Source organism: Notolepis coatsorum (genome assembly GCF_963971535.1).
Source record: "Notolepis coatsorum genome assembly, chromosome: 10".
In the NCBI taxonomy this organism is placed as follows: Eukaryota; Metazoa; Chordata; class Actinopteri; order Aulopiformes; family Paralepididae; genus Notolepis; species Notolepis coatsorum.
In genome coordinates, this window is record NC_140174.1 from 111,787,635 (window position 1) to 111,814,040 (window position 26,406).

Here is a 26,406-nt window from a genome sequence, read left to right on the forward strand (position 1 = left end):
CCGACCCTATCAACCAGGATACCCCGACCACAGAGGCCCTAGTGGGTTCTAATGTAACTGACCAAGCTCACGGTGGGGACCAGGAGGGAACTGACACGACTTTACCCCCCGCCAAGACCGAAGAAGTAGTCCCCCCAGAGCTCCGGGAGGAAGACAACCCTCCAGAGGTGGAACTCTGCACGGAACAAGATGAGGAGAGCACCGAGGAGATAGAGCTCCAGGACTCCCCAACGAGTACAGCCAGGAGCGGCTCACCTCTACAAGCGTCTTCCCCCAGCGAGGCGGAGAGGATGCTGTCACAGGCGTTCTTCGCCAGCCTGACAGCCTCTACCGAACGCGATCGACTTCAGGATGAACGCGATCGACTTCAGGGTGAACGCAATCGACTCCAGACACAGCAACGGAGCGAAGAAGAGCACATACGTCTGGAGCTGAGACGCCTTCAGACGGAAGAGAATATGGCAAGAGACCGGGCCGACGCCCAGCGCGCCGGTGCCCAAAGAGAAGCAGATCTCACCAAGCGCGAAGCCGAGCGCGACAGACTACAAGCGCAGCTAATGGAGCAGCTGATCACCAGGGCAACACCCCCTCCCTCCACAAGGGGTTCCAGAGCCTCGTCAAGACACACGTCAAGGGCACCCTCCCCTAACCGAGCAGGCGACCTTGAACTCGACCACCAGAGAGAGTCTACACCCCCCTCCGAACTCATTCCCCGACCGGTCCAAGTGAGACCCAGCTACAAGGAAGGAACAGCGGACACCGCGGAGAGGCTAAATAGACGACTACAGGATCTAGGTGACCTGGCAGAAGAAGAAGAGGGAGAAGAGGAGAGTCAAGCCCGACAGCAGCACATTACTCCACAGGACCAGGAGGTCCAGTACAGCCCAGGCTATACCCCCGCGGCTCTGCGCTACAGACCCCCGACTCGACTCACGGGTGAGCATGACGCACGACCAGTCCCGAGGAATAGCACCTGGACCAGCGGGCCATGGTACCCTGCCAGTACCAGCCCACCGAGAGGCGTAAGAAGAGACTCGCCCAGGAGGCCTCTCTTCCAACGCTCACCGATGTGCCAGCCATCCATGGCGTCATACATTGGCACACCGACGTTTCCAGACTTCACCCATGAGAATCGAGCACAGTACACGGAGCTCCGGATGTGCTTAGAGACAATGATGGTGGATGTCGCTGATGAACGCCACAAGTATGCAATATTATTGAAGCACCTGAAAGTGCCCCGAGCGCACAACATAGCGCTGGCCTATGCCACCTCTACGACCCCATACACCGCGGCTCTAGCAGCGCTGGACCAGAGATATGGACGTATATGGGACTACGTAATACAGGAGATAAGGCATATTGATCGCCTACCCCCAGCAACAGACAATCGCTCACTAGACGACCTGTCTATAAAAGTACAATCCCTGGTAGGGATGCTGGGGGCGCAACAAGAAAAGGGTATGCACGAACTATACGCAAACTCGAACGTCGAGAGGATTTTAGAGAAGCTGCCGCCCGCCCGACAGGAGCGCTTCAGGCGGCAAAGAGACCACCGTGATCCTAACGGTCCCGAGCCATCCCTCCTAGATTTAGCCGACTTCCTGGCGAGAGAAGTCAGCAGCCTACGGCTGGATACGTTCGTGCGGAGCACGCCAATCTCCAGAGAGGGACCTAGGAGAGTAAACGATGGCCGAAGATCGGTGACTGTCATGCACCAATCAGAATCAGTACCGAGCAGCAAGAACCACAGTACCCCCTCGACGAAAGAGAAGTGGAAGATGGTGTGCCCGTACTGCGAGAGGGAACACTGGTTGTCACAATGTGACCAGTTCAAGAAGATGACCGCTGAAGAAGTAAGTCACTGGATAAAGTCCAACAGGCGCTGTTACCGATGTGCGCGCAGTCACATGGCAGCCGAGTGCCGCCTAAAGAAGAGGTGTAGTCGGTGTGACGGAGCCCATCTGGATGTCCTACACGACAGTAACAAAAGAAAGCCTGCACCATCCAACAGCACAAAGGCAAGTGTTATGTACATTGACCCCGCTAGCAGCAGCGGCGCCCAGGTGCTCTTAAAGGTGGTCCGTGTAACCCTGAGTTACCAAGACAAGATCATGGACACTTACACCGTCCTTGATGACGGGTCAGAGAAGACCCTTCTCCTCGCGTCCGCTGCGGCCCAGCTGGGGCTACGGGGGAGCGAGAACCAGATGACTATTCGGACAATAAGACGAGATCTAAAGACGATAAAGGGCGAGAATGTCTCCTTCACTATCGCAGCAAGCGGGCAGCCAGAGAGACGGTACAGGATTACCAATGCTTTCACCAGCCAAGAAATAGGACTATCGCAGTACACCTACCCCATCGCCAAGCTGATGGAGAAATATGTGCACCTGCGTCAACTTCCTATCCCGCTCATAGACGGCGCCACCCCGACCCTGCTGATAGGCTCCAACCATGCAGACCTCATAGTCCCGATAGACCGGGTCCATACAGGACCCAGAGGTTGTCCTGCAGCAGTCGAGACCCGCCTAGGATGGACGTTACAAGGCCCCCTCGCCAAGTCTCTTAACCGAACAGCAGCCACTAGCTGCCTCCACTCCAGAGCGACAGAAGGAGACACCACACTCCTGCAGCATGTCGAGAGGCTATGGACACTAGAGACAATGCCCTTTAAGAACGAAAGGAAAGACATTCGTTCTAAGGAAGATATCTACGCTATAGCCCTCCTCGAGCACGGGACAAAGAGAGTCAACGTCAACGGAGTGATGAGATACGCAACTCCACTCCTGAGGCGAGAGGGAATGCCCACCTTTCGCGCTACAAAAGAGGCGACGGAGCGGTATCTATTGAACACAGAGCGGCGCCTAGCCAAAGACCCCGCTCAAGAAGCTGTGTACCGCGCTGAGATTACCAAATTAATCACAGCGGGACACATAAAGAAAACTGACTGGCGACGTCGTGCGCTGCTCCGCGCCTCCCTGATCAAAGACGGCTTTGATCTCCGGCAGCGGGCCAGCAGCGACCCCCCAGCATTGCGCAGCCTCTCCCCAGAGGACAAGCCAGCGAGCAGCGAGACCTGGATGGCGACCATCCCAGGAGAAGCCCAAGAAATGACACTAGGACTAGTCTGGCGCTTCAAAACAGACTCGCTCCATTATAGACACAAACCCCTGATCAAGGAGCAGGGAAGGTCGACGGCAATACCGACCACCAGACGGAGTGTATACAGAACACTCGCCAGACAATATGACCCGTTGGGATGTATTCTACCTTACACCACCAGGGCAAAGATGATTGTAAGAGCGCTATGGGACAAAGACCAGGGCTGGGACGATCCCATACCCGAACACCTTGCATCCACATGGAGAGAGTGGGAGACGGAACTCCGCTCACTCCCAGGTGTTAATATACGCCGCAGCTACTTCCCACCCACAGTGAGGCCAGAGACATGCAAGATCGACCTGCACGTATTCAGCGACGCCTCCGAAGTAGCCTATGGTTCGGTGGCTTACTTGCGTGCCCAAGAGGAGGGAGGAGAAATACATACTGCTTTCATCCTGGCTCGCTCAAGAATAGCCCCACGCAAGCAACAATCTATCCCGCGCCTAGAGCTCTGCGCAGCCCTAGCAGGAGCGCAGCTCGCCACGTTAATCCAACGTGAACTCACCATTCCGGTGCAAAGAACAATCTTGTGGTCAGACTCCACGACCGTACTCACATGGATCCGGTCTGATTCGTGCAGATACAAGGTCTTCGTGGGAGTCAGAGTCACCGAGATTCAAGAGTTAACAGAAGTAACCAGCTGGCGGTATGTGGACACCAAACACAACCCAGCTGACGTCATCACCCGGGGTATGTCCCTGGATGACCTCACCCATCACAACCTCTACAGTGACGGGCCAGAGTTCCTCAAGCTCCCCGAAGAAGAGTGGCCTACACCCACCCCACGGGAGGCGAGCAAAGAGGAGGCAGAGAACAAGAAACCTATGTTCTGTGGGTTGACACACACACTCGTCCCCACAGGCCCGGTTCTAGACGATTGCCTCACCCTAGAAAGTGCGCAGCTAAAGACATTTCTGTGGCACCACCCAGAGGTTCAGCCCACAACTGACATTTCAGCAGCTGACTACGAAGAAGCAGAACTCCTTCTACTACAACGAGCCCAGAGAGACTCGTTCCCCGATGAGCTAGCCTGTCTACAGGGAGCAAAGCCCGTCCCATCAGACAGCAGACTGCTTCACCTAGCCCCAGAGAGCGACGCCCATAATCTCATCAGAGTGGGTGGTCATCTGCGGAGAGCCCCAGACCTACCGGATGACGTTAAGTACCCAATAGTCTTGAACAGCCGACACAAGGTCACAGAGCTGATCATAAAGAAATACGACGAGGATGTGCACCACGCAGGGGCAGAGAGAGTCTTCGCGGAGATCAGACGTCGTTATTGGATACTGCAAGGGAGAGAAGCAGTGCGGCGCTTCCAGCGAACCTGTCTAGACTGCCGTAAGTGGCGCGCGCAGCCCAGTATACCCCGGATGGCTGACCTACCTCCCTGTCGCCTCCGACTCGGCGACAAGCCCTTTCACTCTACCGGTATGGACTGTTTTGGCCCGCTGTATATAAAGAGAGGAAGAGGAACCGAGAAGCGGTGGGGTATTGTATTCAAATGCATGACCACCAGAGCGATACATATCGAACTCCTTCCAACCATGAGCACAGACTCATTCCTTATGGCCTTCCGAAGATTCACATCACGGAAAGGAAAACCGTCTACATTGTTGTCTGATCACGGGACAAACTTCAAAGGCGGAGAAAGAGAGCTGAGAGAGAGCTTCCAAGCTATGGGCCCAGAACTTAAGACCCACCTCGCTCCATCCCAGATTGACTTCCAGTTTAATCCCCCGAACGCACCTCACTTCGGTGGAACCTGGGAACGAGAAGTACGTTCCATAAAGACAGCCCTGTACGCCATGCTTGGGGCCCAGACTGTGGCGGAAGAAGTCCTAATGACAGTCCTCACGGAGATCGAGGGAGTATTGAACTCAAAGCCCCTCGGTTACGTCTCAAGTGATGTAGCAGATGTCGACCCAGTCACCCCCAACACCCTCTTGATGGGGCGGCTGGACCCCGCGCTACCCCAGACAATGTACAGGCCTGAAGAAGCGAACAGCCGAAGAATGTGGAGGTACAGTCAAGTACTGGCTGACAAGTTTTGGAACAGCTTCCTACTCCACTACCTACCGTCTCTACAGACCCGCCAGAAGTGGGTAAAAGAGAGAGACAATTTGACAGAAGGAACAGTCGTCATGATCATCGACCAGTCACTACCCAGAGCTATGTGGCCGGCTGGCCGCGTAAGCAAAGTGATCACCGGTGCCGATGGAAAGGTCCGAGCAGCTGAAGTGCTCGTCCAAGGACGGACTTACACCCGACCCGTGGCGAGGCTAATAGAACTGCCAAGGCTCCCTGATACTATTGATGACGACCATGACCCTATGACTTTGTGAGTTGACTGACCCTTACAGCGGACATTGAGTAGTGGACAGTGCGGTTAATCTGTCTCTGCTCAGCTAATTAGGTGGGACTAATTAGGGGGCGGCTGTTGTGAAGGATCAGATTGAACCGAATATATATATTTATTTATGGATATATATTTAATAGTATTTGTATATCGTTTGATATCCCTTGTGTATTCCTTGTATACATACACGGAATATCCCTTTATTCTACTACAGCCCATAATAGTTCATTCTCTTATTGGACAAAAGGACCAGGTACCGACGAGACATGCCCTTACTAGCCTCAGCTCCGCGCAGGAATACGGCTACCGAAAGCAGAGCGGCACTACTTGTCCACTGTGCATATAAATATGGCGCAAGAAATGTAGAATTCCTCTTAGTCCTTTACCCTTCTACCCAACTAAGTAACAAGACGTGAAGCCTCACCCCACGATACCGCGTGCGGTGTAGTACGGCCTGTTTGGCCTTAGAATAGCAGTGAGACCTTGTGCGAATTAATAGCTGAATTGCCAGAGTTTGGCACCGTATTTCTATTAAGTAATAATAGTCTATTATGTATGGTGCATCGTTCGGTTAGAGTTCTAAAGTGAGCAGCACCCCCATCGTTTCCTCGCGTTATCTAGAGTCTTAACCAGGTTGGGCAGACCACGCGTGGTGCTTTCATCCGAGGAGTTCTGGGCGAGGACGAGTGGACCTGCACATTGGATTACCTACCCCGACGACTGCTGAGCCCTATACGGCATGGAATATCTATTTGCTTTGGTGCTTTGATTTGTGGAGCGGATAATCGCCAACACCGGTGAGTGTTGGATTTACCCCGAGAGGAGCCAAGGTGAGACGGCGCTCAGACCAGACTGAGGTCGCCTCGCTTCTTCTTCGTTGTGGACCTAAAGCTACAGCTACAGCTATCGTCTACAAGAGAGCCCAAGTGTATTCATCTGCGGATCAAGGTTCTACGGGCACTGTGTTCTGTACCTGGACTCTCCCTAGAAATCGTTGACCAGACGGGATACAGCCGACGGCTCTCCTACCCCCCCTACTGGCTTACAACCGGCAGGACCCTTTACAGTATTATCCAGCTATAATCATTAAGTGACCATCGCTATAATTCCCTAAAAGCCAGGTTGTATACTTGCTTCCTGTGTAACCAGAGATTGGACATTCAGTGTTGATTTGCCTACGAGTACTCATTTGCCTTACAAGAGCATTCAATTCAAATCATAAATGTAATAAGTAACTATTATATGTACCCTTTGCTATATATTAAATATTTGACTTATACCTTTGTGTGGACCTGATTTCATATGTGGGAAAGTGTTCATCATACTTAGATATCGTGTACTGTATGGCCAGTAATTAAAGTACATAAAGCGGTAGTGGTTTAATGATACCATACTTATCAATACAGTCAGGGAATTGTACCCCTCAGTTACTAACAGTAGTACTTTATTGATTCCACAATAGAAAATTCCATTGTCACTGAAGCATCACAAGTACTAGATCTGTAATACATACCAGTAGGCTCTATTATATTATATACTAAACAGTATAGTGGTAGTAATAACTATTGTTATACTGTTGTCTGGTTCCTTTAGGGGTTTCATCCGGTTGGTTCTTGGACTGGGTAGAGATCGACGCCCCCTCGCAGGGCCTCAGACTACGTTTCCCATGTGGCCGTTGGTTATCGAAAGGAGAAGATGATGGAGCCATAATGAGGGACCTGTACCCTGCAGAACTACAGACTGAACTCTATATGCCATGTGAGGGAGGGAGGGAGGGAGGAAGGGAGGGAGGGAGGGAGGGAGGGGGAGAGAGAGGGAGGGATGGAGGGAGGGAGGGTGGGAGGGAGGCGTGTGTGCTTTTACCAACGCATTTGTGTTTCCGGGTTCCTGTTTTGCGCTCTGATTGGTCATTGACCTACACGCGTACGCCCCCCTCGCTATCGCCTTTGGGGCGTGAGATATGAACACATAATACGTGACATTTGAAGCAGGCACCACTGCTGTTGTAATTGTCTGGTAATAGCTGTTTCGAGTGTTTATTATTGGGTTGTTGTCGCAGACTCACTGCATGTTCAATTTGCGGCTCGTATGGTACCTCCTTCCTATACCCAGTTAAATCTGTCTTCATATCTCACGCCCCAAAGGCGATAGCGAGGGGGGGCGTACGCGTGTAGGTCAGTGGCCAATCAGAGCGCAAAACGGGAACCCGGAAACACAAATGCGTTGGTAAAAGCATACACGCGGGAGGGAGAGAGGGAGGGAGGGAGAAAGAGAGAGAGAGAGATAGTCAGGTAGTGAGTGAGTGAGTGAGTGAGTGAGTGAGTGAGTGAGGTAGTCAGGTACTGAGTGAGTGAGGTAGTCAGGTACTGAGTGAGTGAGGTAGTCAGGTACTGAGTGAGTGAGGTAGTCAGGTACTGAGTGAGTGAGGTAGTGAGGTAGTCAGGTACTGAGTGAGTGAGTGAGTGAGGTAGTCAGGTACTGAGTGAGTGAGTGAGTGAGGTAGTCAGGTACTGAGTGAGTGAGGTAGTCAGGTACTGAGTGAGTGAGTGAGTGAGTGAGTGAGTGAGTGAGTGAGTGAGTGAGTGAGTGAGTGAGTGAGTGAGTGAGTGAGTGAGTGCGTGAGTGAGTGAGTGAGTGAGTGAGTGAGTGAGTGAGGTAGTGAGTGAGTGAGTGAGTGAGTGAGTGAGTGAGTGAGTGAGTGAGTGAGTGAGTGAGTGAGTGAGTGAGTGAGTGAGTGAGTGAGTGAGTGAGTGAGTGAGTGAGTGAGGTAGTGAGTGAGTGAGTGAGTGAGTGAGTGAGTGAGTGAGTGAGTGAGTGAGTGAGTGAGTGAGTGAGTGAGTGAGTGAGTGAGTGAGTGAGTGAGTGAGTGAGTGAGTGAGTGAGTGGGTGAGTGAGGTACTGAGTGAGTGAGTGAGTGAGTGAGTGAGTGAGTGAGTGAGTGAGGTAGTGAGTGAGTGAGTGAGTGAGTGAGTGAGTGAGTGAGTGAGGTAGTCAGGTACTGAGTGAGTGAGTGAGTGAGTGAGTGAGTGAGTGAGTGAGTGAGTGAGGTACTGAGTGAGTGAGTGAGGTACTGAGTGAGTGAGTGAGTGAGTGAGTGAGTGAGTGAGTGAGTGAGTGAGTGAGTGAGTGGGTGAGTGAGTGAGTGAGTGAGTGAGTGAGTGAGTGAGTGAGTGAGTGAGTGAGTGAGTGAGTGAGTGAGTGAGTGAGTGAGTGAGTGAGTGAGTGAGTGAGTGAGTGAGTGAGTGAGTGAGTGAGTGAGTGAGGTACTGAGTGAGTGAGTGACTGAGTGAGTGAGGTACTGAGTGAGTGAGTGACTGAGTGAGTGAGTGAGTGAGTGAGTGAGTGAGTGAGTGAGTGAGTGAGTGAGTGAGTGAGTGAGGTAGTGAGTGAGTGAGTGAGTGAGTGAGTGAGTGAGTGAGTGAGTGAGTGAGTGAGTGAGTGAGTGAGTGAGTGAGTGAGTGAGTGAGTGAGTGAGGGAGTGAGTGAGTGAGTGGGTGAGTGAGTGAGTGAGTGAGGTACTGAGTGAGTGAGTGAGGTACTGAGTGAGTGAGTGAGTGAGTGAGTGAGTGAGTGAGTGGGTGAGTGGGTGAGTGAGTGAGGTAGTGAGTGAGTGAGTGAGTGAGTGAGGTAGTCAGGTACTGAGTGAGTGAGTGAGTGAGTGAGTGAGTGAGTGAGGTAGTGAGTGAGTGAGTGAGTGAGTGAGTGAGTGAGTGAGTGAGTGAGTGAGGTAGTCAGGTACTGAGTGAGTGAGTGAGTGAGTGAGTGAGTGAGTGAGTGAGTGAGTGAGTGAGTGAGTGAGTGAGTGAGTGAGTGAGTAAGTGAGTGAGTGAGGTAGTCAGGTACTGAGTGAGTGAGTGAGTGAGTGAGTGAGGTACTGAGTGAGTGAGTGAGTGAGTGAGTGAGTGAGCGAGCGAGTGAGTGAGTGAGTGAGTGAGCGAGCGAGCAAGCGAGTGAGTGAGTGAGTGAGCGAGCGAGCGAGCGAGTGAGTGAGTGATTGAGTGAGTGTGAAGTGATTCACCACACAAGAATAATTGTTTATTTTCTCATGATAAGTGATTTAACATCATACTGATACTGAACACTGAAACAACGGGCCTCTTCCAGTCGTACCGTACGAGATAAAGATCTTCACCAGCGACCTGTTTGCCGGCGGGACGGACGCCGACGCCTTCATCGTCCTGTACGGGAGGAAGGGCCTGGGCACCCAGCAGAAGCAGCTGTGCGTCAACAAGAGAGAGAGACGGCTGTGTTTCGAGAGGGGAGCCGAGGACATGTTCATCGTGGAGGTGAGGGGGCGTGGCTTATGTGTGACATCATGAAGAAAACGAATGAACGGGAATAAAAAATTATAAAAAAAGAGAGACAGACAGAGAGAGAGAGAGACAGAGAGAGAGAGACAGAGACAGAGCAGAGAGAGAGACAGAGAGACAGAGAGAGAGCAGAGAGAGAGAGACAGAGAGAGAGAGAGAGAGAGATAGACAGAGAGAGAGACAGAGAGAGAGAGAGAGAGAGAGAGAGAGAGAGAGAGACAGAGAGAGAGACAGAGAGAGCAGAGAGAGAGACAGAGAGAGAGAGAGAGCAGAGCGAGAGCGAGAGAGAGAGAGACACACACAGAGAGAGAGAGACACACACACAGAGAGAGAGAGAGGGGGTAGTGTCTAGATCAGTGGTTCCCAAAGTGGGGGTCGCGACCCCTAGAGGGGTCGCAAGCCGCCGTGGGGGGGTCGCCAGATGATTTCCAAAAAAAAAAAGATTTCCAAAAAATACTTTTTTTTTTTTTTTTTTTTATGCAGTCAGGCCACTGAACTTAGAAGCAGGCCAGGCCAGTGTTTCTAGTTGCAGTGGCACAATAGTTAGATAATAGGTGGGGAACAACCAGGAGATCACTGCAACTCACACAAGTTGGAGTACTATCTCTCTATCTCTCTCTTGCTCACACACACACAAAGGGAAATGTGATTGGTGGAGGCAGGACCCTTACAAAAAACAAAAAATCCATCAAAATCAGTGTTGTTGCTAATCATTGACACATGCTAGCCTGTAATAATCCCCCCCAGAAAAATCTACTTTGCATTTGATATATTGCAAATATATGCCATCACACACACTGGCATCTAAAGGGTTAGAATTATAAAATGAATATGTGGTGTTATGATCAGGGCTGAAGTTGAATAAAAGATTTATGAAAGAAAAAGTTGTATTTCAACATATAGTAATATTTATATGGCGTTTTTGAAGAGGGAAATTTAGTCCCTTAAGGTAAGAGTGAGTATTTCTTTCAATCTGACATTACAAAAAAACAGAAAATCCATCAAAATCAGTGTTGTTGTTGCTAATCATACATATGCTAGCCTGTTTTTTAACAATAATTTGTGATGCCATCACAAACACTGGCATATAAGGGTACAAATAAAAAAATTCCTACACCAGAATGCAGGAAATGAAGTCTTTGTAACAAAGAATTTCCGGATGGGGGACCCCCAGACCCCCGCTTAAAAAGTGGCCTGACTGGGGCTATATTTTGCACTATATTTCCTGGCCTGAATGATTTCCCCAGTCCGGCCCTGGTTAAAAGCCTGCAATGCTTATTAGTGTGTGTGCGTTTGCACGTTTGCATGTTTCAACCATACATTTCCATTTATAAAAAAATACAAATAAAAATGTAATTTAAAAATAATCGTTTTGCCTCCTATAATAGTGGGAGTCGCGGCTCTCTGACACCGTTATTTCGGGGGTCGCGGCCTGAAAACTTTGGGAACCCCTGGTCTAGATCACCCAGATGAAGTGGTTGTCACTTCTTTTCCTTCACCATGTGACTCCTCCCACAGCTGGAGGACGTCGGTGACGTCATCGAGAAGATCAGGGTCGGACACGACAACAAAGGCACCAACCCAGGCTGGCATCTGGACCGAGTGGAGATCAGACGCCTCCTCAGGAAAGGAAAGGTACTGCGAGGGTCTGGTGACTCCCACTGTCAACCGCCCAATGAGGCGGACATGTTTAATTAAACAACAAGGAAAGGTGGATCAGATGGAAGCGAGGGCATCGGTACTGGAATTGGGTCAAAGGGGCATCGCTGCCGTTTAACTGCCGATCCATAATCCAATGCCTTTGTATTCACGTAAGAGATGATAAGATAAGAGATCCATAATCCAATTCCTTTGTATTCACATAAGAGATGATAAAATAAGAGATACATAATCCAATTCCTTTTGTTGTGAAGGATCAGATTAAACCGAATATATATATTTATTTATGGATATATATTTAATAGTATTTGTATATCGTTTGATATCCCTTGTATATTCTTTGTACATATACACTGAATATCTCTTTAGTCTACTACAGCCCATAATAGTTCATTCTCTCATTGGACAAGAACCTGGCGCCAGCAGACAAGCCCCTTGAGTCAAGTTCAATAGTGCCGACGAACATGTCCCAACTAGCCCCGGTTCCGCGTAGGAATACGGCTACCGAAATACGAATGGTACTATTTGTTCACCGTGCATATAAATATGGCGCAAGTAAAGTAGAACTTTCTTTTAGTCCATTAGTCCTTTACCCTCCAACCTAGTAACAGACGTGAAGCCTCACCCACGACCCACGTGTGGTGCAGTATGGCCTAGTTGGCCCCAGAATAGGCATTGAGACCTCGTGTAAATTCATAGCTGAATTGTCATAGTTTGGCACTGTACCGTCGAGTGGGACGTATTTCTATTAAGTTAATAATAGTCTATTATGTATGGTGCATCGTTCGGTTAGAGTTCTAAAGTGAGCAGCACCCCCATCGTTTCCTCGCGTTATCTAGAGTCTTAACCAGGCTGGGCAGACCACGCGTGGTGCTTTCATCCGAGGAGTTCTGGGCGAGGACGAGTGGACCTGCACATTGGATTACCTACCCGGACGACTGCTGAGCCTATACGGCATGGAATATCTATTTGCTTTGGGTGCTTTGATTTGTGGAGCGGATAACAGCCAACGCAGGTGAGTGTTGGAATTACCCCCGAGAGGAGCCCAGGTGAGACGGCGCTCAACCCAGACCGAGGCCGCCTCGCTTCTCCTTCGTTGTGGACCTACAGCCTACAGCTACCGTCTACAAGAGGGCCCAAGTGTATTCATCTGTGGATCAAGATCCTGCGGGCACTGTGTTCTGTACCTGAATTCTCCCCAGGAATCGTTGGCCAGATGGGATGCAGCTGACGGCTCTCCAAACCCCCCCCCCCTTACTGACTTACAACCAGCAGGACCCCTTTAGTATCCCGCTATAATCTTTAAGTACCATCGCTATAGTTCCCTAAAGAACCAGGTTGTATACTTGCTTCCTGCGTAACCAGAGATTTGACATTCAGTGTTGATTTGCCTACGAATACTCATTTGCCTTACAAGTGCATTCAAATCATGAATGTAATTAAGTGAATGTTGTATATACCTTTTGCTATATTAAACCTTCGACTGTTATATTTGTGTGGACCTGATTTCATATGTGGGAAAGTGTTCATCATACTTAGATATCGTGTACTGTATGGCCAGAAGTTAAAGTACATCAAGCGGTAGTGGTTTAATGATACCATACTTATCAATACAGTCAGGGAATTGTACCCCTCAGTTACACCTTTGTATTCACATAAGAGATGATAAGATAAAATCAATAATTAAATTCCTTTGTATTCACATAAGAGATGATAAGATAAGAGATCCATAATCCAATTCCTTTGTATTCACATAAGAGATGATAAGATAAGATCCATAATCCAATTCCTTTGTATTCACATAAGAGATGATAAAATAAGATCCATAATTCAATTCCTTTGTATTCACATAAGAGATGATCAAATAAGATCCATAATCCAATTCCTTTGTATTCACATAAGAGATGATAAAATAAGATCCATAATCCAATTCCTTTGTATTCACATAAGGACTTCTAGTAAAGTACTTGAAAAGATAGTTTCAGTTCAAATAAATTCCTTTCTTGAAGAAAACAACATCTTAGAAGAATTTCAGTCAGGATTCAGAAAATATCATAGCACTGAAACTGCCCTCACCAAAATAATCAGTGACCTCAGACTAAACTCTGACGAGAATAAGATCTCCATCCTTATCCTGTTAGATCTCAGTGCAGCATTTGATACAATCGATCACGATATTCTAATCGATCGTCTTGAAAACCATGTCGGTTTCTCAGACCATGTGCTGGGCTGGTTTAAAACATACATCAGAGGGAGGAAATTCTATGTTAAACTAGGAGATCACATGTCTGATATATACGACAACAACTATGGAGTTGCACAAGGGAGTTGCTTAGGTCCTTTACTCTTCTCCCTTTACATGTTACCGCTGGGTGATATCATCAGAGAACATAATGTAGATTTCCATAGCTATGCGGATGATACACAACTGTACATATCTGCTGAACCAAATGATACAGCGATTAGCTCCATTACAGACTGCTTACTGGCAATAAATAAATGGATGAGTAAGAACTTCCTGAAACTAAACGAGAACAAAACTGAAATTCTAATTATCGGCTCCAAAACTAAAAAAGAAACATTAATAAAGAACCTGGGGGGACTAACCCCTTGGATCAAATCTGAGGTCACTAGTCTTGGGGTTATCATAGATTCAGAACTGAATTTCAATTCTCATATTAGCAAAGTGACGAAAACATCGTTCTTCCATCTCAGAAATATAGCAAAAGTACGACCATTTATTAATCAGAACGATGCTGAGAAGCTAATTCATGCATTCATATCTAGCCGGTTAGACTACTGTAATGCACTTTTCACAGGTCTCCCTAAGAAAACCACAGAGAGGCTTCAGCTAATCCAAAACTCTGCAGCCCGACTGCTAACTAGAACCAAAAGGAGAGAGCACATTAGTCCAGTCCTAGCCGCTTTACACTGGCTTCCTGTAACATTTAGAATTGACTTTAAGGTCCTTCTCCTTACATACAAAGCTCTAAATGGACAGGGACCTAGCTACATCGCCAACACTCTAATAAATTACACACCACCAAGAACACTGCGATCATCAGCTGCTGGACTACTAGAGGCTCCCAGAAGCAGTCAAAAGAGGATCGGTAATGCAGCCTTTATCAACTATGCCCCAAAACTGTGGAACAAACTACCCCAAAACATCAGGGAAGCCAACTCGCTAGACATCTTTAAAAGACAGCTTAAAACCTATCTCTTTGCTCAGGCATTTCACTGATAGATATCTGCTACCACCTAGTGGCAAGAGGAAACATCAGGGATATCCTGACACAACTTGTATTTATTCTTACCCTGCCTACTCTTTTACACTGCCTATCAAATTCATGTGTCGGTTATTGCACTTTTTACTTCTTACTGATGACTATTTTTAAACTGAATCATTTTAAACTATTCTTATTATTTGCTAGATCCAAATGTGAAACACTGATTATTTGTTCATGAATTACAGGAGTATTACTGAATAGAGCACTTTTTACTTCTTACTGATGACTATTTTTAAACTGAATCATTTTATTCTTATTATTTGCTAGATCCAAATGTGAAACACTGATTATTTGTTCATGAATTACAGGAGTATTACTGAATAGAGAGCCTATTAGGATGCTAGATCCTAATGTGAAACACTGTGATTTGCCATATCTTGCTATGCTCGCTCATGCCTGTATTTTTTATGTCCGTTCTATTTTAAAAATTTTTGACTATTTTTAAACTGAATCATTTTAAACTATTTTTACTATTTGTGTTACTGAAAACTGTAAGCGGAGAGCCTATTGGGATGCTAGATCCTAATGTGAAACACTGTGATTCTACCTGTCTATCTTTTTATGCTCGCTTATGCCTGTATTTTTTGCTGTTGTGAAGCACTTTGAACTGCAACCTCTGTATGAAAAGTGCTATACAAATAAAGTTATTATTATTATTATTATAATCCAATTCCTTTGTATTCACATAAGAGATGATCAAATAAGATCTATAATCCAATTCCTTTGTAGTCACATAAGAGATGATAAGACAAGATCCATAATCCAATTCCTTTGTATTCACATAAGAGATGATAAAATAAGATCCATAATCCAATTCCAATTGCTTTTGACTGTACAGCGCTTTGGTTGGCTCTTGAGTTTTTAAATGTGCTTTATAAATAAATGACTTGACTTGACTTACTACTACTACTACTACTACTACTACTACTACTACTACTACTACTACTACTACTACTACTACTACTACTACTACTGCTACTGCTACTACTATACTATACTACTACTACTACTACTACTACTACTATACTATACTACTACTACCTTTACTACTACTACTACTACTGCTACTACTATACTATACTATACTACTACTACTACTACTACTATACTATACTACTACTACTACCTTTATTACTACTGCTACTATTACTACTACTACTACTACTACTACTACTACTACTACTACTACTACTACTACTACTACTATACTATACTACTACTACTACTACTACTACTACTACTACTACTATACTATACTACTACTACCACTACTACCTCTATTACTACTACTATTACTACTACTACTATACTATACTATACTACTACTACTACTAATACTACTACTACTACTACTACTATTACTACTGCTACTACTACTACTACTACTACTACTACTACTACTACTACTACTACTACTACTACTACTACTTCTATTACTACTTCTATTACTACTACTACTACTACCTCTATTACTACTACTACTACTACTACTACTACTACCTCTATTACTACTACTACTACTACTACCACTACTACCTCTATTACTATTACTACTACTACTACTACTACTACTACTACTACTACTACTACTACTTCTATTACTACTACTACTACTACTACTACTACTACTACTACTACTACTACTACTACTACTACTACTACTACTACTATTACTACTACTACTACTACTACTACTTCTATTACTACTACTACTACTACTACTACTACTACTACTACTACTTCTATTACTACTACTACTACTACTACTACTACTACTACTACTACTACTACTACTACTACTACTACCTCTATTACTACTACTACTACTACTACTACTACTACTACTACTACTACTACTACTACTATACTATACTATCTACTACTCAACTGCCTCCAATTCTATCATCTTCAGGATCTGAGGGGGATTTGACTGACCCGATGCCCTTTTTTATACCAACTTACTGTGACTTTAAAACCTGCGTAGGGTTCAGAGACGACCATCTTCCCGTGCGAGTGCTGGCTGGCCAGGTCTGAGGACGACGGGGAGACGGTGAGAGAGCTGGTGCCCTCGGAGATCATCACGGAGAAACTGCTGCGGGACGGCACCCTGAAGCGCAATGAGACCGAGGTGGAGGACGGTCTGGAGAGTAAGTCGTCCCCCACACACCTCCAGAGTCCTGGGCCTGGGTCACTGTTGATGCTGGGTCAGTGTTGATGCCCTTACGGAAATGTATCATGGTAGTATGGTGGTCATTTCAGTTTTACCATGGTGCTGGTCATGGGGCTGGTCATTTTATAAATAATTTACCACGGTACTACCATGGTCTTGCTCCTACTACTACCACTACCACTACTGCTGCTGATACTAGTGTAACGGTTGTCATATCATCACCTTAAACTTCGATGCCCCAAGGGAGTTTCGAACTCGTGGTCTCCCACGCCGCGGGCAACAGCACAGACCGTTATACCAAGTGAACTCACTGCTTTGTAACGTGTCTATGTGTCTTTTGAGGATGAGAGTGAGTTTAACCCACAGCACCGCGACTCACCCGAGTCACTTCACAACATCGGAAGTCCTTTGTGACTGCGCTTCGCGGTACCAATCCGTTACATTAGTACTACTACTACTACTGCCGCTGCTGCTACTAATAAAGATTCTCTATTTTGTCTCCATTACAGCTCACACATACAAGGTGACAGTGCGAACTGGTGACATGTACGGAGCGGGAACCGATGCCAACATCTTCCTCACCATCTACGGAGACCTGGGAGATACAGGGGAGCGCAAACTCAGCAAGTCTGAGACCAACAGCAACAAGTTTGAAAGAGGAGAGGTACGCTTGCAGAAAAGTGATCATGGCTTCCGCAACACTTAAAGGAGCACGCCAACATTCTAGTAAATGCTGCTTTCCGTCGTCTCCAGAGTCAGACAAGAAGATAGATACCAATCTCCTCTCTGTGCGTTCAGTAGAAAGCTTTCCGGCTGCAAGCTAGCCTAGCTTTGCATTATTGAATGGAAGCGGATACGGACCAGCTAGCCTAGCTGTTGGCCAGAAACACCTCTCAAGGACTTTTAAGCTAAGGCTAGTGGTCTGTATCCGCTTCTATCTATTTGTGCTAAGCTAGGCTATTTCTAATTTCCTAGAATATCAGCGTGTTCCGTTAAATTCGATCATTGCCAGGAAACATTTAATTATATCTTTTTGATACTTTGTTGTAGGGCTGTCGGGCGACTAAAGATATTGTTAGTTGACTAATCGAGTTGTTGATTTCATTGACACACATGTCATCTGTAGATTTTGAGTTTTCTACAATCAATAATGCATAATGATCTCTTTACATCTAGCGCTTACCAGAGATGTCTGTCTGTCTGTCTGTCTGTCTGTCTGTCTGTCTGTCTGTCTGTCTGTCTGTCTGTCTGTCTGTTTGTCTGTCTGTCTGTCTGTCTGTCTGTCTGTCTGTCTGTCTGTCTGTCTGTCTGTCTGTCTGTCTGTCTGTCTGTCTGTCTGTCTGTCTGTCTGTCTGTCTGTCTGTCTGTCTGTCTGTCTGTCTGTCTGTCTCTCTCTCTCTCTCTCTCTCTCTCTCTCTCTCTCTCTCTCTCTCTCTCTCTATCTATCTATCTATCTATCTATCTATCTATCTATCTATCTATCTATCTATCTATCTATCTATCTATCTATCTATCTATCTATCTATAGTATCTATGTATGAAGATCCTCTCTCTCTCCACCAGGTGGATAAGTTCACCATGGAGGCGGTGGACCTGGGCCAGGTGTTCAAGATCCGAATCCGCCACGACAACTCCATGATGGGGGCGGACTGGTACCTGGACCAGGTGGAGGTGACGGACGAGGAGACGGAGGAGGTCTACATGTTCCTCTGCGAGCGCTGGCTGTCCAAGAAAAAAGAGGACAGGTGCATCGAGAGGACCTTCTTCATCAAGGTCTGTCTCTTTAAGACGCCCTGGAGGGTGCCTGTCTCTTTAACCCCTTAACACTTTGACTGCCAAAGTTTAATTCCTTATTAGTCCCTTGAATGCCCAGCACCACTTCAATGTTAGCGTTAATATCGCCTAATCTATGTTTTAAATTATGGCTATGTGTCTAATCTGCCCGTCGCTTATCAAAGACTCATTTTCCAGTCAACATTGTCGTAGCAGATTGTTTTTTTATCGGTTCATTTCCGTTTTCTACCATTCTGAAAAGCACTCGGTTTCACGGAAAAAAGAAGAGATTCCCTGATAATTGCCTTTTCCTGGAATATTCTAGAACGTTGTCATTTTTCGGCCTATTTATGAATCGTTTTCAAATAAACGCTAGATTATCGATAGTATATGTGTACGCATGCACGCTCTTGCTGCAAGCTGAAAATCGAGTCCTATTTCCTGACACGTCAAACAGCGATATCACATAATCACATAAAAGCTTATATATCCGTGAAAACTGGTCTGATTATCCTTAGACTGGTAACATAGATTCCTTACCTGAGATCAGATGGTATCCAAATGGATTATTCCAATTCCTGATCGCCATTCGAAAAAATCACTCCTTTTAGTGATTCACTGTGTATACTGTAAAACACATATTCCCCGCTGCTCCGAGAGTCCAGCATGAAGCTGGTAGACGCCGGTTGCATGAGTGAGAAGTAAAATGTGGAGTGCGGGTTTTTTTTTCTCATTCATTTTCATTGAGTTCAATCCAAAAGGGTGAATTACCATCTGGGAGACGATAGGGGGCGCTTTTTTCACATCTGAGCGCCTGAGGTAGCTGAATTTCCAACGGTAGACACGGTTGATGAAATATGATTTCAGATCGCAAAAAAAAAAAAAAAAGAGAACAAACGAATATTCTCGTGATTGGGCATTCAACACGGGGGTAATAACCCGAATAATCTCGGGCGTGGCATGCAAAGTGTTAACAGTCCTGCAAATCTTGCATAAAACGCCTGTCAATTGCATACCCAAAGTAATTTGCGATGTATTATACTTTATACATATAGCACATGCATGAGTCTGGTCTCTTTTCAAAGGTAACATTCTGAAGTTTCTTACACAAAAGAATCACTTTGGGGGCGCCCCAGTGGCGAACCACACAACGCGCTGAGTTGCAGCACGGCCGACCCGGGTTCGATTCCCGGACCCGTCGTTATTTGCCGAATGTCTTCCCCCCACTCTGTCTCCCGTTCCTCATCTCTCTCTCTCTCTACTGGACTTATTTTTTATTTAACTTTTTTTGTAATATCACTTTGAGTGCTAATGTAATAGAGAAACAGAGGTTTGAACACACTGAAATAAAATATTTGCTTCTTACTTTTGAGTTGACTTGTTGCCAGATGCCTGTTTTTGGGTCCCAGCTGAGAGGTAGGAGCTGGAAAACATAACGGTTCCATAGCCTGATGTCTTGTAGTCATACAGGTCAAATTTGTCCAAATTTATAAAAATCCCACAGAAAATGTGTGTTTTACAAAGGTTTTTGTAATGTGCTGTTCACCTCATTCCAATCACTTTCTATTGCACCTTTTTTAAAGGTTGATACTTGGCGTCAGTGTGTGGATATAATATCGGCATGCCAAGTATATTTTGACACCTCCCCTAGTATTTTGTAAAGCAGGAGTACAGAGGTTCGGACATGAATCTTGGTCTTTAAAGAACCCAGGACGCCTATCACAAAGAGTAGGGGGTTCCCCGATGTTCCTGGCCAAATTCCCAATCAAGTCTCTGACATCAAGGCCACCTAATTAATCATCCCTTCCCCGGCTGATATCAATCCCTGTTTCCTGAGCCGTTCAGCCATTGTGTAGTGTGATGTGTGCCTGGTGCCAGTGTATGGCAGCCATTGAGCCTGTGTAGTCCAAGGTTGGGTGCTGGTGGTGAAGGAGGCAATTTCCACCCTACATTGTGGGGAGCGCTTTGAGTGTCTAAAAAAAGCGCTATATAGATGTAATGAATTATTATTATTATTAATATAACAGGGAAGTTTGTTTTTGTTTGTTTGTTGTTTCCAGGGTTACGAGGGCGAGAGGAACAGTGATGCTAACTCTCAGCAGGTGACCCAGGCCAAGCTGGGGCTGGACAGGAACGCCAACAAGAAGAAGAAGAAGAAGAAAGTGGCCGCCGTGAAGGAGGGGCCAAGTAAGACACAGAAACACAACTTACTACTGTCTAGTAAATACTACAGTCTAGTAAATACTACAATATAGTAAATACTACAGTCTAGTAAATACTATAGTAAATACTAGTCTAGTAAATACTACATTATAGTAAATACTACAGTCTAGTAAATACTAAAATATAGTAAATACTACATTATAGTAAATACTACAATATAGTAAATACTACAGTCTTCATATCACAGCTGTATATGTACCGCTGTGCTTTGCTAGCTTCATAACACAGCTGTATATGTACCGCTGTGCTTTGCTAGCTTCATATCACAGCTGTATATGTACCGCTGTGCTTTGCTAGCTTCATATCACAGCTGTATATGTACCGCTGTGCTTTGCTAGCTTCATATCACAGCTGTATATGTACCGCTGTGCTTTGCTAGCTTCATATCACAGCTGTATATGTACCGCTGTGCTTTGCTAGCTTCATATCACAGCTGTATATGTACCGGCGTAACGCTACACTTTTCTAGATTCATATCACAGCTGTAGTATGTACCACTATGCTTTTCTAGATTCATATCACAGCTGTAGTATGTACCACTATGCTTTTCTAGATTCATATCACAGCTGTAGTATGTACCACTATGCTTTTCTAGATTCATATCACAGCTGTAGTATGTACCACTATGCTTTTCTAGATTCATATCACAGCTGTAGTATGTACCACTATGCTTTGCTAGATTCATATCACAGCTGTAGTATGTACCACTATGCTTTGCTAGATTCATATCACAGCTGAGCAAATTAACATAGACTGAAATGAACTTTAGATCTCTCATCATGTAATCAAATTTGTCTTACTCGGAAGCATTTTATATTACCTAAACATAAAATCCAGGCCAGTTATTATTTGGATTAGTTGTTGAAATAGTCCATCTTCTCCAAATGTCAATGGAGAGTCTGTTTACTGGGGGCTGACATTTTGAGAAGTTAGACCATTTCAACAACTTTGGGGTATGTGATAAATAAGTGGACCGGATTTAATATAAAATGCTTCTGAGTAAGTAAAATGTTATTACGGCTGTGATATGAAGCTAGCAAAGCGTAGTGGTACATACAGCTGTTATATGAAGCTAGCAAAGCATACACTTACTACCATAGTGTCTTTATACCTGAATCACTGTGTACACATTAATACTACAACTCTCTATATACATCTGATTGGCACTACACTCAGTTGTACTCTAACGTATCTATCCTGACGTATAACGTATCTCTGATCGTATAGTGGAATTTCCCTTCTCTCTGCGTTTGTTGCATTTCAATTGGTTTCGTTTGAAATAAGTCTGAGACGAGACGGGCGCTTCTTCAAGTTTAAACAGAACTCACTCTGTGTTTTAATGGTAAACACAGCTTAATCATCAAGTTTTTAACAGCAGGAATTACATCTATATCTAAGTCATCGTCTTCAGGTGGGCTGTTGGTTTGCGTCTAGTTTCTATATTCTCTGTTCTCGAATCGTCTGGTGGTAGCGTTTTCCGGTTTGTTGTTTCAGGTCGCCCCGGCAACACGAGGCTGGTCCTTTGTTGCACTGGTTGCCCCGGCAACTCATCTCAGCGATCCTCTGGCACAGAGCCGAGTGCGCTCGTTTTTCTTCTCTTCCGCGATCCTCTTTCTCCATCAGCTTCTGTAGTTAAAGACAACTCTCCACCCCCTTTTCCGCATCGTCCTAGTGACGATAGCTAGGGGCGTCACTTCTTTCTATTGGCTTAACTTGATATCGGCCATTTTGGATCTTAAAGGGACATGGTACTATTTACATCTAGGGACTTTTTACCATTTTCTTCTCCTTATATGGGAAGCTTCCAGTTTTAGCGGGCCTCTTTTCTTGAACAGAAATAGAGCATACGTTGCTTCCTAATTTAACAGATAAAAGTACTTTGTCATGCTTTTCTTTTGTCCATTTGACTATCTAATTAACCTATTGTTGATCCCTGTTACGAACGGGTAAGTGACTTCCAAGTTGTCGAGAAGAAGAACGAGACGGAGAATGTTTTACTATTCCAAAACAGCTGTACTGTTTATTAACAGGGAAAAGCATATACTATAAACAGGGAGAAAGACAATATGTCTGTGCTTGTCCAGCTGTAGGTACGTCCGTAGGATTAGGTGAAGCTCTAGCAAAGGACAAGGAATAGAGCAAATGTTAAATAGGTCACATACTCAACATTCCACGCTGTCAATGAGTGACAGCAGTCTGACAACCAATGACAGCACCCAGGTGTGACAGACAATTAGTGATGACAGCAATCAGTGGTGACATACAAGGTGAACCCAAAACAACAGGAGTGACCCAGGTAGACAGTGGGATACAATCCTAAGGAGGATAGTCTCCCGAACGTTACAGATCCCTAACCACGCATGTTGTATTCCTATATTCTAAAGTAATCCTTAACTTTGTTTTAGCTTTATAGCACACTAAGTATCTTGATCTGACTTCTAATCTTTGGTTCATAATGTTTTTATAGTATAACTAAACTTTTAAAGGATCAATCTGTATTTTTATAGTTTTATACTGAGTTGATTAGTCTTAAGATTGATTTTCTATGGGCAGAATATTCCTGATAATATTCTATATCGTATTATACCTTTTTAGTGTATTCAACCTAGTTTTCCAATTTCCTAGGAGACAGAGCTCTCCTCCTACAAGTATTGTCCCCATAAGAGTAACCTGACACTGTCTTTGAAGCTCCCTCTGCCAAACGGTGTCTTTCTTCAGGGCCAACTCCCATGGGCGGAGTTTATGGGGGTGCAGGGGGTGCATTGCACCCCCTGGTGGCCGGGGGTGAAATTGCTTTAAAAGAAATGAAATAAAATCAAGATTATTTTTATTTTAATAAAATTATAATAATTGTGAGAAACAAATCTGAATTCTATTATGTTTTGTTTTACAATACATTCATTTTATAGTAGTAATCATGTCACATTATAAGGCGAACCTTCTGTAGTGTGGCAGTGAAAGGGTTAACGCGCGGCCAAGCACCACCATTCGCAGCAGCAGCAGCAGAATGCCCCGCGCGATAGTACATTGTAACGCTTGTACAAAGCCACTTATTCTGAGATGATAATTAATGTATCTGGATAACCAATGCACGGATTTTGTCGAGGCAGGTAGCGTTATTTCGGGAAAATTGATATCTATAGTCTGGTATATTTTTCGTCCACGAAAAATGGAGGCTGTAATAATTATTATTGCTCGAGAGTCTCTATGAATAATAATAATTAGAGCCTCCATTTTTCATGGACGAAAAATATACCAGACTATAGATATCAATTTCCCCGAAATAACGCTACCTGCCCCGACAGAATCCGTTCATTGGTTATCCAGATACAGATGAATTAGCATCTTAGAATAACAAATAACATAAAAGACAAACGCAACATATTTTTCTTTTCTTTTCTCCAGCGCGACCAGCACATCTTTCGTTGGATTGGCATGTCTAATAATGCTGTTATTAGAAAATGTGAACTTTTGTTTGTGCAGCCTTTGACAACCTACTGTATGCATACGTGTGCGCGGCTGTGCGCTTGGCAGAGTGTTGCACAGTATTTTGTTATTTTTGTATGTCATGTTTGGTACAGTAAAGTGGTCTAGTGGAGCAGCAATATACTTGTTGTGGTCTTTTTATTTTAGTATTTCCTTCTTTATCTTTGTCACTTTGTCAATGATTAAGAGTAAGTCAGTTAAAAATGATCCCCCATAGTGCTGTGTGTGTGAGTGTGTGTGTGTGCTGCTGTACTACCTAAATAAAATAAAAAAATTAGGGGTTAGGGCATTGTAAAAACGCTAAAATAATAAAATAAAGGTAAAAAAAAACGCGCGCGTATCGTTCGCCAGGCAGTCGCACCCCCTGGCGTCAAGTTCAAACTCCGCCTATGCCAACTCCCAACATTATCTTTATGGCATGCAGCTGGCTTTATTACTCCTAGTAGGCTTCCTGTGATAACACAGCCTAAGGGGGGTTTCTGCTAACACAGACCTCAAAACCCCCGGTCTCTTCTGTTTTAAAGATAATAAATGACTCTAGTGACCTTCTCCTTTAGAATGTGTGCTTGGGGGGTAATTACAACGCTAATTTTAGGCTTGGTGCCAGAGTTACAGATAGATTCCCTACTACCACTTACCACTTACAACAGCATGGTCCCCTGTAGAATTGTACATTCCTTGGGATTTAGACATGTTTCATTGCAGAAATATACCACAATCCACCCTTGTGGGTTTCAAACCCACATATATCACCAGTATTTTCTAAATCAAACATGTCTTTAACCTTATATATACCATAACCTTGCTAACATTTCTTTAAAAATTCAAAAAATACACAAATCAAACTACAAAAACCGTTTCCGTCTGTACAGTTACAAGATCATCATTCACTCTTTCCCCCCACCCTCGTTAGACTCTCCAGTCACACACATTTATCAGTTATTAATATTGACTCCATGTCTATTGGAAGGTAATCAGACAAGAATTTGCTTCCAAATGTATCAGCTTTTTTGTTTAGACTATTTTATCCATGTAATTAGCTTAAATGTGTCTATTTTGTGTAATTGACTCTGCAAGAAAAGATTAATACATCACACCAACAAAAAATTAACATTCTAAAAAACACGAGGGAGACTTAACCAAGAAAATCTATAAAAAAATGTCCCTCGCAAGTTTAAGTTTAAGTTTAAGTTTATTTGGATCCCCATTAGCCACAGCAGTGCTGGGGCTATTCTTCCTGGTCCTGCTGGTCTGTTTTCCTTAGCTTCAACCCTGTCAGTTATCCCTTTTCAAACCCTCTGAGGTTTTTACTGCTAACTTGTTTTAACCGTTGCTCCTCGTTGGATTTGCGCTAATCGCTATCTCCTTTGTTGTGTGCAGCATTGGTACTGCCCCGATCTCCACAGAAGGAAATTATTTTTCCCTCTGTCCTTTTATTGCTTTTTGGATTTGTTAATACAACACACAATTGATTGGAAGATCACATTTTTCCCCCTCAGATACATTCCTCTACTGTTCTGCATTGACAATACATTTTTCCCAATTTAGTTATCTATATATTCCATGGCTTCTTAGGTTATTATTCAATTAAATCACCTTTCTCTCATTCATTTTTGTGCTGTACTATATTACTAGATCAAATGTCTCAAGTTCAACACAACACTACTCCACCCTTGAGAGTGGAATAACCATTATTACACAATCATACCTCATTTCCAGACAGTTCCTCGGTCCGGACAGCCAGCTCTGACGGGTCCTATTCACCAACAGACCCTATATGCCTGGTAACAAACCACAGTCCCCTTCAACACACATCTTCCACACACCCCGCCAGCCTTCAACAAGCCGGTGCAGAGTCCCCCATAAGCCAATTATCAATTACACATGTCCGCACCCTACATGAAAATTTGGCCAATGGCGACCAAAATTCTACAGAGCTCACCTATGTACAGAGAACCTCGTTTCCCCAACACTTACCAC

At 44.9% G+C, this 26,406-nt stretch overlaps 1 protein-coding gene across 1 annotated transcript in view; it reads left to right on the top strand.

Moving 5' to 3' along the window:
* The window catches only part of loxhd1b (lipoxygenase homology PLAT domains 1b), a gene marked incomplete at both ends in the record, with an annotated part of 219,653 nt that overhangs the window by 136,102 nt on the left and 57,145 nt on the right, over positions 1-26,406 (top strand). The window contains 7 exons of the mRNA XM_084322732.1: positions 7,112-7,276; positions 9,623-9,804; positions 11,347-11,463; positions 16,759-16,921; positions 17,454-17,608; positions 18,508-18,717; positions 20,778-20,904. Coding sequence (XP_084178858.1) covers positions 7,112-7,276; positions 9,623-9,804; positions 11,347-11,463; positions 16,759-16,921; positions 17,454-17,608; positions 18,508-18,717; positions 20,778-20,904 — 1,119 coding nt within the window. The remainder of the gene's footprint in view (positions 1-7,111; positions 7,277-9,622; positions 9,805-11,346; positions 11,464-16,758; positions 16,922-17,453; positions 17,609-18,507; positions 18,718-20,777; positions 20,905-26,406) is intronic.